General features: G+C 51.6%; 1 protein-coding gene across 4 annotated transcripts in view; it reads right to left on the reverse strand.

Moving 5' to 3' along the window:
* DDHD1 (DDHD domain containing 1) overlaps window positions 1–16,986 on the reverse strand; it is a 464,003-nt gene that overhangs the window by 117,795 nt on the left and 329,222 nt on the right. For all 4 annotated transcript variants that reach the window (XM_069208549.1, XM_069208547.1, XM_069208550.1 and 1 more), the window contains one exon: window positions 801–876. In XM_069208549.1, the coding sequence (XP_069064650.1) occupies window positions 801–876 (76 nt within the window). The remainder of the gene's footprint in view (window positions 1–800; window positions 877–16,986) is intronic.

The following is a 16,986-nucleotide window of genomic DNA, read 5'->3' on the forward strand; positions in this document are numbered from 1 at the left end:
ATCCACAGAATACTACAGTTTTACATACATCCCAATGGGGTAAATTTGAAAATATATATTAGTATCGCCCCATACGCAAATCTCCTATGTCTAAAATGGGGGCCAGTGGTTACGTGATCTGTCTCAATATCACAGACACCAACACCATTTTAAGTGACCAGGATCTGCGGTTCCTAAATGGGTACTGCCAATCCAGGGCAAGTATCTTGCCTGGGTAGCCCAAACCCAGGACAAGCTTCCTCGACAGATGTATCTCCAATCGCAGATTCACAGCTCCAGAACTGTGAACATCCCAAGGATGGCAAGGGTCAGAGAAGTTTGCAGTACACAGATAAGAATTTTGATTCACGGTTTCAAACTAAGAATAACCAATGACAATAAAAAAATAAAATAAAAATAGATAAGGCCAGGCAAAAGGCCAAGCCCTGTGGGCCAATTCCATTCGCAGACCTTGCAATTTATGCGCTCACTGCATATTGCGTGGTGGGTGCAGGCACTGGATGTGGGCAAGGCCCTGTGGCCAACTTCAGTTGTACATGGTCAAGGACCATGGATTGCAGTGATTCACTGGTTGCGCTGGGTTGAGTGCAGGGCCTGGCAGTTAAAAAAAACCTGAATTAGTTCTTTTAAATCTGCTGAAACTTTCAATACTTCAATTCTTATTTCAACAAAAAACATACAAAATCTAAATTGTGCACCATGCAAACTTCTTCACTCCTCCTCTCCAAAGTAGGTAGGGTACTGAGTCTCAATATGTTGAAGTTATCATTTAAGGTTAAGAAACATTTGACATTGATTACCTTAAATTTTAAAGCTGGGGTTTTTGATATGTTTGAAGCTTTTAATCCGTGCAGCCTTTCCTCCAGTTCTCTCAACCTAAGAAACACATAAAAATACATTTTGTTAACTGTACTAAACATTTTTACAGAACAATGCAAAAAATGTGCACCTCTTTTTTAGTCAGTCAGCGAATTATCTATGATACTAGACAGCCCAATACAAATAAACAAATTATGTTTTTTAAACTAAGATTTATTAATACATTGTTGCAAGACAATAGGACAGCCGGGTACATCTCAGTTTTTAGAATTATAAATAACCATACTCATGTTGTAAGGGTAAATAAAATTAATATGGGTATTTTTTCTCTTTTTAACAACCTTTCTCAAAATCTGTTCTCCAAGTCTGTCCCAATTAAACATACCATCATGTACACACAGATCTGAGTTTCGTTGGTCACAAATGGTTATGACACCATCATTAAGCAGTTGAATTACCAGTTGACATTGCGACAGTCCAATGATATGTATTAAATCAGTGACATTAACACATACAGAAAGGTCACTTAGCATCCGGGACAAAGGCCAAAACAGTCTTTCTGTAGACAATATGCAATATCCTATATGCTCATTTTATGCCAGAGTGAACTAGCCCAGAAGCTGGGTGAGAGAGATCTAGTGTTTTATATCTACTTGTAATCTTCATCTCAAATTAAGGAAACTTATACAAACTGATAGATACTAGTCATGCTCCCCTTGTAACTTATTTTACAAAACATTACCTTCAATAAATTCAGAGTTCAGTCATGTATTATGGGGCACATATGCTTCTTCCAGTCCTGTCTGACTAGGTTTCGTTAAAAGAAATGGGACTGTAAGATTCATTTGAACCACCTCCTGCAGGTTCTACCCGAAATTCCAATTATATCGGAGCAGTATCCTTTGATACAAGGCAACCATACACCCATTTAAAGGTATCAAATAGTTACATTCAGAATGCTTTAGTAAAATTTTTTTTTTTTTAAACAACCACCTTCACTGTGGTTGCCTCTTCACGTTCCAATGAACATCAATTCGCGCAAGCTGTGTACATAACTCCAACCAGGTCACATTACATCAAACAGCAAAATTACAGGTCACTGAATAATGTCCAATTCACACAGCCTTGAGAAAGCCCCAACTTTATCATGTCACTGGGTTAAACACATGGTGTCTACAGGTATGAATACTTGAACTTATGCTGAATTTATGTTGAAAGCTCACAAAGTTAACACATACACACAAACTACTAGATGAAGGCAGCTCATCATTGTCAATAAACCCAACCAAAGGAATATGGATATTCAAATTCAAGAATACCTGGGATTACCACTTAAAAACAGAAACAATGGATTAAATAAATCCATCCAAACGTGACATGTTGCAGGATTAATTAGTATTTAATCAAACTTACTCCCAGACATCCATATCTATGGCTTGACCCAATCTCATCCCCATGAATGAATATGTCGTCAATGTGTATTGGTTGGTGATATTAGCAACAGGTTAAAGCCTGGAAATCAAGCCCCTTCCCTTTGCAGTTGAAATATATTTTTGAAAATGTGTCATCTCAATCATGGCTCAATGACCCAGAAGCATATTTGGAAAAAGGTGTGCCTGTTTATTTATTTAAGTGAACCTTGGCTCAACCCTGCATGCCTTGCAACACTTGATTTTACCTTATGTGAATATACTGGTAATTGCTCTAAAGACTCTGGCCCTCATTCTGACCCTGGCGGTCGGTGATAAAGCGGCGGCCAAGCCGCCAACAGGCCGGCGGTCTAAAATATGCAATTCTGACCCTGGCGGGAACCGCCAACACAGCCCGCAGTATTAACACTCCGCCCGCCACGGCGGTACAAACAAACAGCGCGGCGGTCCCCGCCAACAGCCAGGCGGCAGACAATGTACCGCCCACCCTATCACGACCCACCAATCCGCCACCTTTTCCGGGGCGGGAGCACCGCCGATAAGAACACGGCGGAAACAGACTACGAACGGGAAAACGCTCACCTCTACGCACTCCACGCGAGATTCCGGCAGTATGGAACCAGAGTTGCAGGTCATCCCCGCACTCCTATACCTGATCATATACCAGGAGCACGCCCGGCGGCGCGGAAGACATCGGTGAGTACTGCACCTACGACACAGGGGAGGGAAAAGATTACCGGCACACCCACCCACCCACACCCACTACAACACACACATCAATGCATTCCCACAGATCACTGTCACAACCCACAAACCACCCCCCTCCGAAATAATGCAAAGACCAAAATAAGAGATCATAAACGGGCAGATATATTGAAATATGTACACCAGTAATCCCAATAAAGAAATAAACTATGTACAAAATATACACAGTTACTAAATGTAGTCCAACCACTGTCCGTGGATCACAGGGGTCCTGTGCAAAGGGGCAAGGCCCAGTCCCACGACAAGAACTCCACGGAGAGAACACTGCAGGGGCATCAGAAAGAAAATAGGACAGGCACCTCAGGGGGAAGGGAAGGGGGGGCACCTCAGCCACTTGAGTACACGACGCCAGATCCACGAGGGGACTCCATGACCACTGGGACATCCTGGGGAGTGCTAAGCCACAGTCCATACAGTCCATACAGTCCATACAGTGGGTGGCCTGCCCACTGGGCCATCCTGGGGAGAGCAAAGCCACAGTCCAAACAGTCCATACAGTGGGTGGCCTGCCCACTGGGCCATCCTGGGGAGAGCAAAGCCACAGTCCAAACAGTCCATACAGTGGGTGGCCTGCCCACTGGGCCATCCTGGGGAGAGCAAAGCCACAGTCCATACAGTCCATACAGTGGGTGGCCTGCCCACTGGGCCATCCTGGGGAGAGCAAAGCCACAGTCCATACAGTGGGTGGCCTGCCCACTGGGCCATCCTGGGGAGAGCAAAGCCACAGTCCATACAGTCCATACAGTGGGTGGCCTGCCCACTGGGCCATCCTGGGGAGAGCAAAGCCACAGTCCAAACAGTGGGTGGCCTGCCCACTGGGCCATCCTGGGGAGAGCAAAGCCACAGTCCATACAGTCCATACAGTGGGTGGCCTGCCCACTGGGCCATCCTGGGGAGAGCAAAGCCACAGTCCATACAGTCCATACAGTGGGTGGCCTGCCCACTGGGCCATCCTGGGGAGTGCAAAGCCACGGTCCATACAGTCCATAACAGACCCCACTGCCACTGGAGGAGGCAAGTTGGCCAGAGGACATCTTGCAGCCCTGCCCGAGATAGATCCTGCCCTGCCACGTCTGCCAAAGGGCCAGCGGTTCTTGCCTTGAAGGGCCCAGTTCAGCGGTTCTTGAGACGGCGGGGCCCAGCGGAGCGGTGCTTGAGACGGCGGGGCCCAGTTCAGCGGTTCTTGAGACGGCGGGGCCCAGTTCAGCGCTCCTTGCCTTGAAGGGCCCAGTTCAGCGGTTCTTGAGACGGCGGGGCCCAGCGAAGCGGTGCTTGAGACGGCGGGGCCCAGTTCAGCGGTTCTGGAGACGGCGGGGCCCAGTTCAGCGCTCCTTGCCTTGAAGGGCCCAGTTCAGCGGTTCTTGAGACGGCGGGGCCCAGCGGAGCGGTTCTTAAGACGGCGGGGCCCAGTTCAGCGCTCCTTGCCTTGAAGGGCCCAGTTCAGCGGTTCTTGAGACGGCGGGGCCCAACGGAGCGGTGCTTGAGACGGCGGGGCCCAGTTCAGCGGTTCTGGAGATGGCGGGGCCCAGTTCAGCGCTCCTTGCCTTGAAGGGCCCAGTTCAGCGGTTTTGAGACGGCGGGGCCCAGCGGAGCGGTTCTTGAGACGGCGGGGCCCAGTTCAGCGGTTCTTGAGACGGCGGGGCCCAGTTCAGCGCTCCTTGCCTTGAAGGGCCCAGTTCAGCGGTTCTTGAGACGGCGGGGCCCAGCGGAGCGGTGCTTGAGACGGCGGGGCCCAGTTCAGCGGTTCTGGAGACGGCGGCCGGTCTATGGCCAACTGCTCATTGCCTGGTGGTGCCCTCCTGGGCAGCGGGGATGGTGCTCCTTCAATGCCCACCTGGGCTGTGGGTGGTGGGGCCCTCCTGGCCAGCTGGGCTGGGTCCTCCCTGGGCAGCGGCTATGGGGGTGGTGGGCTCTCCCGGGGCAGCTGTGCCGGTTCCTCCCGGGGCAGCGGCTATGGGGGTTGTGGGCTCCTCCTGGGCAGCAGGCCTGCTGCCTGACCTCTCCGACTTGCTGCCCTTGCCCTCCTTAGTCGTGGGCCTGTGGCCCTTTCCTCCCTTTGGAGCTGTGGCTGGTGACTGTCTCTGGGTGGTGTCCGGGGGGGATGTAGAAGGCGGGCTCCTGCGGCGCCCCTTCCGCCTTCTGCTCCTCTTCCCAGGGGGTGGGCTGGCTGTCCCCTTGCTGCTGGGCGAAGATCCAGACATGCGGGCTGGCGGGCTCCAATACCCCTGCACCCTTGTCAAGGGGGCTGCAGGGCTGGTGGTGGCTGAGGTGCTCTTCTTACCCCGACGAGAAGGAGGGGGGGGGCTCAGGGTCAGGAAAGAAGTTAGTAGTGGCGAGGAAGAGTTTCTTGGGACAATGGAGAGTGGTAGGTACAGTGGGAATGGGAGTGGAGGGAGAGGATGTGGTTGTAGGTGAGTCACGTTTGCTGTCTTTGGGTGCAGGTGCAGGAGGGATAGGCTGTCGTGAGGTGGATGGCTGTTGGGTGGGTGGGTGGCTGCGTTTGTGTGGTGTGGAAGAGGGGGTGACAGACACAGTGGGAGAGGACACAGGGGACGTGTAAATGGCAGTGGGGGTGGTGACTGCACGTGTGCGGACTGGAGTGGAGGGTGTGCTGGTGATGGAAACACTGGCTGATGGTGAGGTGAATGGAGGTGTGAGTGTAGACGTCACAGGGAGGGAGGAGGGAGACGAGGAGGTGGGGGTCACAGAGGTGGTAGTGACTGTTGGCATGTCTGCATCGGAATGTTGCGTGTGTGAATGTCTGCGTGATCTGTGGTGCTTATGTTTGGATGAGCTTCTCTTGGGTGTTGAGGTGTGTGCAGGCTGGTCTGATGGTGTGGGTGGGACAGGCAGAGGAACAGGAGACTGGGAGGAGGGAGTTAGTAGAGGGAGGCAGGAGACAGGGACAAAGGCTGCCGTCAGTGCTGAGGCCAGAGCCTGGAACGATCGCTGATGGGCAGCCTGACCCGAATGAATGCCCTCCAGGTACGCATTGCTGCGATGAACCTCCCTCTCCACCCCCTGGATGGCATTCAAAAGGGTAGTCTGCCCAACAATGAGCGTTCGGAGGAGGTCAATGACCTCCTCACTGAGGGCAGCGGGGGTAACAGGGGCAGGGCCTGAGGTGCCTGGGGCGAAGGAGATGCCCGGCTTCCTGGCAGAGCGGGCACGGGGCGAACGCTGAGGGGCTGCTGGGAGGGCGGAGATGGTGCGCTGGGTGGCGGCTGTACCTGTAATGGCGGGGGGCACGGATGGTGCCACCCCCGCAAGGGAGCCCCCTTCCGAGGACGTGTCCGTGTCGCTGCAGGGTCCAGTCGTCCCCGTCGTGGAGCTCCCCTCGCCCTCCGTCTCACTGGTCCAGTCTGACTCTGTGGCATGGCCCTCCTGGGCCATGTGAGATGCAGCTCCCTCCTGCCCCGATGCCACTTCTCCTCCGCCTGATGATGCTGATGCACACAAGCACAGAAAGACAAACAAAAAGGGGGGGGGAGAGAGAAATAAAGGGATATTGAGTACATGGATCTCCGGTACAGTTAGCGGACATGACAGACACAGATGCCCCCTGCACTAAGTTGCGCACTTGGGGTCCGCTACGCATTCCGTGGAACATGCCCCACACGCCTAGAGTTGACAACTGCACCCATGGATGACACGGCCCAGGGATGGCTGTACTGACAAACTACTGAGGGTGGTGGCTGGGGACACAGGGGCTTACGGGGGTGCCCAGCCTACAGATATCGCCCTGGCCTAGGGGGACCCCCAGCCCTCCTCCCCCACCCAGACACCTCCACTGCGCGACAACAGAGTAGATAATGCTTGTACTCACCCCCTTGTGTCTGCTGTGCTGCCCTCACGCGCCCATCCAAATCAGGGTAGGCCACCGCCAGGATCCGGAACATCAGGGGGCTCAGTTGACGGCAGGCACCCCGTCTACGTTGGGAGGCCATCCCCAGCAGAGACTCGGCGGTCTTCTTGGTCCCGCGGCGGATGTCCTCCCACCTCTTGCGGCAGTGGGGGCCCCGTCGATGGTGGACCCCCAGGGTCCGGACTTCCTTGGCGATGGCACGCCAAATCCCGATCTTCTCATGGGCGCGGACCTATGTGACACGTACAGGGAGGGAGAAATACCACGTTCAAGTTTGTCAGCATTTTCCTTGCCAGTGGCCCAACGCCCCCCATCCCCGCCAGGCCCCCCGCCATGCCCAACATGCCCCCCATCCCCACCATGCCCCCCGCCAGGCCCAACATGCCCCCCATCCCCGCCAGGCCCCCCGCCAGGCCCCCAAGCCAGCCAGTGGCCCCAAATCCAGATTGAATTAAACTCACTTGTTGGTCTGGAGGACCGTAGAGTAGCGCATACTGGGGGAGGACCCCATCCACAAGTTTCTCCAACTCCTCTCCAGTGAAGGCAGGGGCCCTTTCCCCAGGCGCAGCAGCCATTGTCCCTTCCAGACCGAGGTCACAGCAACACTTGCAGTATAGGTCCTCTCCTGTGAAAGTTCAAGTCGCAAGTGGATAAGTAGATAGAAAATGGCGGTCACGTCCGCGGCGGTGCGTACCGCGGCGGTGCGTCCCGCCACCGCCGGCGCCCTTCGCCATTGGCTCCTGAAACCCATAGGCTTCAATGTTAACCAATGCGGCTTCGCGCCGCGGTCTTCGCCCGCCGCCCGCCGCGGTGTGCCACGCCAGCGCATTGACCTCACATTCCATTGTCACACTTCACAGGTCAGGCAGCCGCCATTTCCAGGGCCCACATGGCTCAATTTCAAATGCGTCACACAGGCCTAGGCCTTGCATAGCCACTCAGACACGCCATTCACTGCATAGAGAATCGTTTACTGTGCTAGCTGTGAGTACGTACCTGTGGGTTGCTTGACTGTGTGCTCCATGTTGTCCTTCCTAGGCACCGTCCGCTGGGTTGGGCGAGGAGACGGATGAATCCTCCCGTGTACCGACCGCTGGTGGACCTGTCGACAATGGAAGAACGCCACATTATCCTGACCTACCGTCTTAACCGTGCCACTATCCATGAACTGTGTGCCCAGCTGGAGCCCGACCTGATGTCCCCCATCCGCCAACCCACAGGGATTCCCCCTCTGGTGCAGGTCATGTCAGTACTCCATTTCTTGGCAAGTGGGTCATTTCAGACAACAGTGGGAATTGCTTCTGGGATGTCTCAGCCCATGTTTTCGAAGGTGTTATCCAGAGTGTTGTCTGCCCTGATGAAATCCGTGAGGAGCTACATCATTTTCCCTGAGGTGGGCGAATTGGCTACAGTGAAGGGTGATTTCTACGCCCTTGGACATATTCCCAACGTCATTGGTGCCATTGATGGGACCCATGTGGCTTTGGTTCCCCCAAGAGACAGGGAGCAGGTGTACAGGAACAGAAAAAGTTACCATTCAATGAACATCCAGGTGGTGTGTTTGGCTGACCAGTACATCTCGCATGTAAATGCCAAATTCCCAGGGTCAGTGCATGACGCCTACATCCTAAGGAATAGCAGCATCCCTTACGTGATGGAACAGCTACAGAGACACCGTGTATGGCTAGTGGGGGACTCTGGGTACCCCAACCTGTCGTGGCTACTGACCCCAGTAAGGAATCCCCGGACCAGGGCAGAGGAACGGTACAATGAGGCCCATGGGCGTACTAGGAGGGTGATCGAACGCACCTTTGGCCTCCTAAAGGCCAGGTTTAGGTGCCTGCATATGACAGGTGGATCCCTAAAGTACTCACATAAGAAGGTGTGTCACATCATCGTGGCCTGCTGCATGCTTCACAACCTGGCTTTGCGCTGCCAGGTGCCTTTCCTGCAGGAGGATGGTCGAGACGGTGGTGTTGTGGCAGCGGTGGAACCTGAGGAGAGTGAGGAGGAGGAAGACGACGGGGCTGAAACAGACAACAGGGACAGAATCATTGAACAGTACTTCCAATAGGACACAGGTAACATTTCAAAGATAATTTAGTAAATGTGAACTACTCTCCTGCATCTCTGCTGCCTGTCTATTTGCCCCAGTGTATGATGACTGAGTTTTGGCTTTTCCCTCCCTATTTCAGATCTGGGGTCCCCACTACGAGTCCTGTGCTTCGTTTCCCCATGGACTACAGCTTTGTGGCAGCTGTTTGTTGACTTCACCATGTACAAGGACATATTTGCACTGTCATGTCAATTACAATATATTGAAATCACAGCCAGACTCCAGATAGTTTTGTGCAAAATAGGTGTTTATTTAAGTGCTCAAAATGGGATGGGTGGTTTCAAGTGGGTGGGGGCTATGGTGAAGGAATGTCCATGGCAGAGTCCAGAGTAACAGTCACACAGGTGCATTGTCCAGAGGCCTGTGGAGAGATGGAGCATGGGCAGTTCAAGGATGGACAGGGTGACAATGTGGGACAGTGGGATGACATCAGGTGGTATCCATTGCTGGCGGGGGTCTTGACATCCTACTCTGTCTTCTTGCGAGATCTCAGGGCCCTCTTGCGGGGTGGTTCTTCTCCTGCAGGAGGTGGGGGTCTGGTGGGCTGCTGCTGTGCGGGGGCCTCCTGTCCACTAGCGCCGGCAGAGGTGGTTGGCTGTTCTTGGTCCAGGCTAGTGGCAGGGGCCCTTGGGTGTTGTTGAGTGTCCGCCCTGGTGTTGACGAGGTCCTGCAGCAGCCCTACCATGGTAACCAGGGCGGTGTTGATGGCTCTGATGTCCTCCCTGTACCCCCGATAGTGTTCCTCCTGCAGTACCTGGATCTCCTGGAACCGGGCCAGTACCGTCGCCATCGTCTCCTGGGAGCGGTTGTATGCTCCCATGATGGTGGTGAGGACCTCGTGGAGAGTGGGTTCCCTGGGCCCGTCCCCCCCCTGTCGCACAGCTGCCCTCCGAGTTGCCCTGTTTCCCTGGGCCTCTGCCCCCTGGCCGGTGTGCCCACTACCACTGCCCCCAGGTCCCTGTTGTTGTTGGGGTGGTGGGTTATCCTGGGTGCCCTGTAGTGGTAGACACCGCAGATTGACGCGCCCTGGAGACAGAGGCATGGGCCCGCTGGGTGGGAGCTGTGCTGGTGTTCCCAGAGGGGTTTGGGTCTGTAGTGGCCTGGGCCTGTGTGAGGGGAACCGACTGTCCAGAGGTCCCCGATGGTCCGGGCTGGTCATCGGTGTCCAGGTCGACAGAGCTGCTGTCATCGCTGACGGCCTCTTGGGTGGGGGGTGTGGATAATTCTGGCCCCTCCGCGGTGTGTTGACGGTCGGGTCCTGCAGGGGTATAGAGGTATGGTTATAGTTTCAATGTGTGGCATATGGGTGTATCTATGGGTTCTCGTGTCCCCAAGTGCTGGCATTCGTGTGTGGGGGCTTTGGTGAGGGTGGCTTGTGGGGGGGATGTGTATATGCATTGGGCATGCTTTGGTGATGGGTGTCCATGCTTAGTGGACGCATGCAGGCCTAGGTTTTGGGATGTGTGGGTTGTGATGGTGAGACATTGGCGGGGAATAGGTGTGCTGGGGGTGGGGGTGAGGATGGTGGTGGGGGTGGGGGTGAGGGTGGGGTTCGAGGATGGGGGTGAGGGTTGGGGTATGATTTGGCATGCAGGTGGGGGGGAAGCAGTATTGAAGCTTCAACTTACCAGTATCCATTCCTCCGCCGACTCCTGCGAGGCCGTCAGGATGCAGGATGTTCAAGACTTCCTCCTCCCATGATGTGAATTGTGGGGGTTGAGGTGGGGGTCCTCCGCCAGTCTTCTGCACGGCGATGTTGTGCCTGGATACCATGGAACGCACCTTCCCCCGTAGGTCGTTCCATCGCTTCCTGATGTCTTCACGATTTCTGGGGTGCTGTCCCACAGCGTTGACCCTGTCGACAATCCTCTGCCATAGCTCCGTCCTCCGGGCAATGCTGGTGTATTGTATCTGTGTGCCGAACAGCTGGGGCTCTACCCGAACGATTTCCTCCACCATGACCCTGAGTTCTTCGTCTGTGAAGCGGGGTTGTCTTTGGGGTGCCATGGGGTGGTGTGTATGATGTGTGGGGTGGAGTATGTGTAGTTAAGTGTGTTGAGTGTGGTGGTGTGTGTTGTTTTGTGTGTGGATAGTGTGTGGGTGATGGTGTTGAGTGGCTGTGGCTGTTAGTTTGTGGATGCTGGTGTCTCGCTCTGGCCTTCTTTCAGAATTTTTTGGCGTAGGGGTTTGTGGGTGATGTGGGTGGGTGTTTTATATTGTATTGTGTGTGTGGGAGTGGTGTGTGTATGTGTATCAGGTGTGTGGGATTCAAATCGTCCAATGTGGCTGAGTTTTGTTCGTTTGTGTGTATTCTGACCGCGGCGGTGTGTCCCGCCAATGGAATACCGCGTTTGAATGACCGCCGCGTGGATTCGTGGGTCGTAATGGCATGGGCGTATTTCTGTTGGCGTGGCGGTGGAGGTTTGGTCACCTCCACCTTTCCGCCGACCGCTGGTCTGGCGGTCGGTTGTGGCTGTCGGATTTTCGGAGGTTTGCCTTCTGCGGGTCAGAATGACCGTGGCGGGTTTCCGCGGCCGCGGCGGTGTTACGATGGTCTTCTGACCGGCGGTAAGTGCATTTTACCGCCGGGGTCAGAATGACCACCTCTGTCTCTTCATCTAGATAATTCTTCAACTCCCAACGCTGGAGAAAAGTCAGGATAATAATAAATGAGAGGAAAGATGACAATTTCTACTTAAATCACATCCTGTTCTACTGGTGCAGAAGCAAATTTGTAATTTAGTTGGTGTGCAGGTTTTCACACTGAGCCAGAGCACAGGCTAGAGAGCCCTACCAGCAGAGCCCGTGCTTGTCCAAGTGTCCCAAATACCATTCTCCCAAAATAATTAGCAGAGCTTCCCTGCTAAAAGGAGCAGGGCCTCTTGTTCATGGTAGAGTTTACTTCATCTGTTGCATCTCAGGGGCCTCTGCAACAACCTGCCTCTCTTTAATATTTTTGGGATTCTGTCAATGACATGTCAACCCCATGAGACCAAAAATCAGTTCACATACAGGCCTCATCAGAGGCCAAAGATCTGGCGCTTCATTTCTTCTTCCACTCCACTCATCTGCAAGGAGCTGACTTGTGTTACAGGAGCCACTAGGTCGCATCATGTGCCGATGAAAAATTAGTGAGCAGAGGGTAGTCCCTGACCAAGAAAAAACATACACGGAAACAACACTGGTTGCTGCATTCTTTCTTATTCCCATATACCACAGTTGTCAAAATCTGGACCCCATACCACTTAAAAAAGAAAAGGTCCTGAAATGTGCTGTGGTCATTAAGTACCACAGTCTACACACTATTTGTGTTACTTCCTTAAGCAGAATTTTCCGATGTCACAGATGGAGTTGGCAACGAAAAAAGTGGTTCTGCCTGAGGGGGGGATCTATTAACACCAACAGTATAGGAGTGCGTGGGTGGGAAGGTTGTGATGGTGTGTACTTTCTCATCTAGTAGCAACGAGGTGAAGAAAATCATTAAAAGGAACTGGTCTTTAGTACAGACATCTTGCAGAAAGATCCCACTTTTTGCAGATAATAGGAATAAAAACATTGAGGATCACGTAGCAAGAGCACACAAAGACCCACCGAAGAAATGTGACATAAGAGTCATATGGGGTTTACCTGAAGTGGTGGGGACTACAAATGTTGTGGTTGTTTGGTATGCAGATTTAAGTACTACACGAAAACACTAACAGGGGACACAGCTTTCAATCTACAGTTTTTTTTAAATTGTATTGTATTGTATTGGTATTTATATAGCGCTTTCTACCCCGGATGAGGCATCGAATCTCTTTTCGGCGAGTAGCACGCTACTCCGGAACCCAAGAGGAATTAGCGGTGGATTAGTATACATTGCAACACTAAGAATTCAATTAATGTTATCAAATGGCCTTGCATGGTGGTTTATGTGGGCCAAACCACCCAAACGGTAAAACGAACAGCATTGTAGCAGAATTGTGTGTGGAGTGGAAGGTGCACCTTTGTTCGCTGAGTTACGACACACAGAGGATGAAATACAATGCCAAGAAGAGGAAGTAGTAGCCACAGACTGTCAAGGTGGTAACATCAATGCACTTCTGGAGAGAAGGGAATGTAAATAATAGACTTGCTTAATAACACCTAAAGTGGGTTGAATGAGTCACATGAACTGATCTGCCTCACAATATTATCAATATTATTGTGACAGTGTTCCACAGAACAGTGCTATTCCACTGTGAACTTTGCTGTGTGACCTATGTCCCCATCTGATACATTCCTTTGGCACAGAGCTGGTTATTTCTCCCATGACTAAGAAAATACACTTATGCATATATACGCTATAAATTGGAAAGGACATGGGGATGACATATGCTTGGACGTATCAGCCTTTACACTTTAACATGACTGTGATGAGTTTTGCAAACTTTTAAGAGACCATCCAGGACGATGGTTATGACATTACATGTAGGGATGCATCAGTCTCTCACACTTTACATTACTGTGATGAGTTTTGCACACTTGTAAGAGTACTCCTGGAGGAGTTGTGGATGAATAGCACATTAGTCTGAGGACACTATAGGAGCATATAGTTGATTTAGCTCCCATAAGATGGCCGTCAACGTGTAGCAGTGTAGCTGTACAAGAGACAAGGGAAGATAAGTATGGAGCATCTGCTGGTTCTTCCTTTGCTGATATGCGTTTCAGTAGGAAGCTCAGCTTGTGAAGCAGATCGTATGTACTGCTTTCAGTATGAGTTCGGCAATTTATGCCCCATATATGCTGATACAGTTAAGATACTTCATAGATTTGGTGAATACTCACTGCGATATTTTATAAACAGGATTGTTTTGGATGTAGACGTTGGCCCACTTGTCTATGGGGCATTCGTGGCTTGTTTGGAGAGGTGATTATTTTTGAATGGTGAGTGATTCCATGGGGTTAGAAGACACACATATGGCGGTAGACCCAAGGGCACAGTTGGTCTCCACAATTAGTTTTAGATCATGGTTTAGGTCACTGTCTTATCACCTGCAGGTTAAAAAGTCAGATGACTTAGTCCTGAGGAGACCATATAAATGAAACAGGGTCGAAAGTCGACAAAAATCCTCCATGGCTGGTTCTCTGTACAGATATAGGAGAAGTTGTGACTTACTGTACAACTTTGAGAGATGTGTATGAAACAATGGCACTGTGACAGTTTGCACACATGAGATCTCGACCTCATAACACATGAGGCAGAACTATTTTCCACCATTGGGGATGGACAAGTTACTTACCTTCGGTAATGCCTTATCTGGTAGAGACAATATCTATTTCCAGATTCCATACTTTAGAATGTCCCCCAGGTGTCAGTCTGTATCCAGAGATTTTTCTTGAGCAGTACCGCTGCACTCATTAGGTGGCATTGATAGGCTCCGTGTCCATCGTTGGCTGCGCTGGATATGATTTCAAGGGTCCTATCTATATAGCACCCAGGCATGCTCATATCAGTTTCTTTTCACAACTTTCCACGACAGAAGCAGGGAGCCATGAAGACGACTGGCCACTGGTGCGTCAAAACTAGGACCCTGAAACAGAAGTTCCTGTCCCTAGAAATCAGTTTGCAGAGCGGGGAGGATGGGTGGGTCGCTAAGGACTCTGCAACTAGATATTGTCTCTACCAGATAAGGGCTTACTGAAGGTAAGTAACTTGTCCATCTAATAGACACTTCCAGTTATAGATTCCATACGTCAGAATGGACACTTAAGCAATCCCATCCCCGGAGGTGGGTCTGTGAACCAAGATCATAAAAGGAAGACCTGCAGGACCAAAAGGGCAAAGTACCCATCCATTCGGACTGGACTGTCCAGACAGTAGTATTTAGTAAACATGTGCAGTAAAGCCCACGTTGCTGACTGACAGATGTCCAGGACTGGAACTTAGCATGCTAATGCAGCGGTTGCAGCTGTCATCCTTGTAGAGTAATCATGCAACAACCTATCTAGAGATGGTTCTCTTCTGCACTCTCTGACCTTTCTTCACACCCACATATCTGACAAAGAGTTGATCATCCACCTGGAACTCTTTGGAATGATCAAGGTAGAACGCCAACGCTATTTTTGGGCCCAGGACACGGAGCCTCTCCTCTTCCTTAGAAGGATGAGGGGGTGCTTAAAAAGTAGGTAAGGTGATGGATTGGCCTACATGAAAGAGGGTGACCACTTTTGGCAAAAAGGAAGTCCTGGTGCGAAGCACCACTTTGTCAGGATAGATGGAATGGTAGGGTGGCTTAGATGATAATGCCTACAGCTCACCCTGCGGGCAGATGTAATGGCCACAAGGAAGGCTTTTTTTTTTTTAACATCAAAAGCCTGTGAGGACAATTATGGAGCAGCTCTAAAGGAGCACACATTAGGAAGTTAAGAACTAAATTCAAATCCTAATGGGGGATTATGAATGTTGATGGAGGAAACATTTGGGTAAGACCTCTAGGGAACCTACTAACTATAGAAGACAAACACGGTTGATGGGGTAATCTCAGAGATAGCAGACAAATAACCTTTGAGGGTGCCCAACGTAGAGTACGGCTGGACCAAATAAAGTATAAACAGGAGGACCTTAGAAAGAGGGGCAGATAGGGGGTCAACAGACTTATCTAGCAACATGCCACAAATTTGTTCCATCAACAGGCGTATACCATTTTGCTGGAGGAAGGCCTGGCTGCCAAGATAACGTTACAGAATTCAGACGGAAGATCGAAAGCTATCAACTGCTGCCGCTCAATCTCCATGCAAGAAGGTGAAGACTGGAGAGGTTCGATTGGTGCGACAGAAGATCCTCCAGAAGGAGCAGTCTGATCGGAGGACTTATGGCCATGCTCAATAGCTTGAGATACCATGCTCTTTGTGCTCAGTTCGGAGCCACAAAGATTACTTGGGCCTGGTCATTCTTGATCTTCTTGAGAACTCTGGGCAGCAGTGGTATGGACGGAAAGGCATACAGGAGGCCTGAGCTCCACTCAAGACGAAAAGCGTTGCAGAGCAATGGCCACCTGGGAAACTCCAATGAGCAAAACTGGTGACATTGCACGTTCTCTGCGGAGGTCAACAGATCTAACCGAGGCTCTCCCCACTGCTGAAAGAGACCTTGCACTACCACTGGATGGAGATGGCATTTGTGATCGACCAGGCGTTGACGGCGGAGTTTGTCTGCTCTGGGGTTCAGAGAGCCCGCCAGGTGACAATTCACCAGGGAAATGCCTTGTTGTCCCATCCATGTCCAGAGGCGCAGAGCTTCCGGACAAAGGATCCACAACCCCATCCCATCCTGCTTGTAGCAATACCACATGACAGTGGTGTTGTCCTTGAACACCTGCACTATTTCCCTTTCAGAGAGGGAAGAAATGCTTTCAATGACAGTCTGATCACCCTGAGCTCCAAAAGACTGATGTTGAGCCCAGACTCCGCCTTAGACTAGACACCTCTGACCTCTTCCTCTCCCCTGTGGCCACCCCATCCCATGAGTAACTCATCTGTCAAAGATTGGGGAAGGGAGAGGGATCTGCCTCTGATTCAATCACAGTTCAAAAGCCACCACTGCAGCTCGTGTTCCCTCCGAGATCTGGACCATGACAGAGATTTCCCTGATCCGGGGCCCACTGAAACTTCAGGTCCCACTGCACAACCCGTACATGCCGTGTGGTATGATTTACCAACAGGATGCAGGAGGCCACGAGGCCCACTAGCCTCAGAGTCAATCTCACCAAAATCCAGGATAGAGGCTAAAACATCGGTATCATAGCCCGAATATCTTGGACTCGCCGCTCGGGAGGATAAGCTCGAAATTGCACTGTGTCCAGGACAGTTCCTGGACAGGTCAGTTCTGCTGAAAGAGTGTCTGAAAGGGAATTAGGTGGGACTTCAACATATTTATAGTAAACCCCAGCGAATGCAACCCCACCTTCAATAGCCAGTCATTGATGTAGGAGAAGACTAAAACCCCCTGACCTACCCAGTTGAGCTGCGCC

The sequence above is a fragment of the Pleurodeles waltl genome, chromosome 9 (assembly GCF_031143425.1).
Source record: "Pleurodeles waltl isolate 20211129_DDA chromosome 9, aPleWal1.hap1.20221129, whole genome shotgun sequence".
Lineage (NCBI taxonomy): Eukaryota > Metazoa > Chordata > Amphibia > Caudata > Salamandridae > Pleurodeles > Pleurodeles waltl.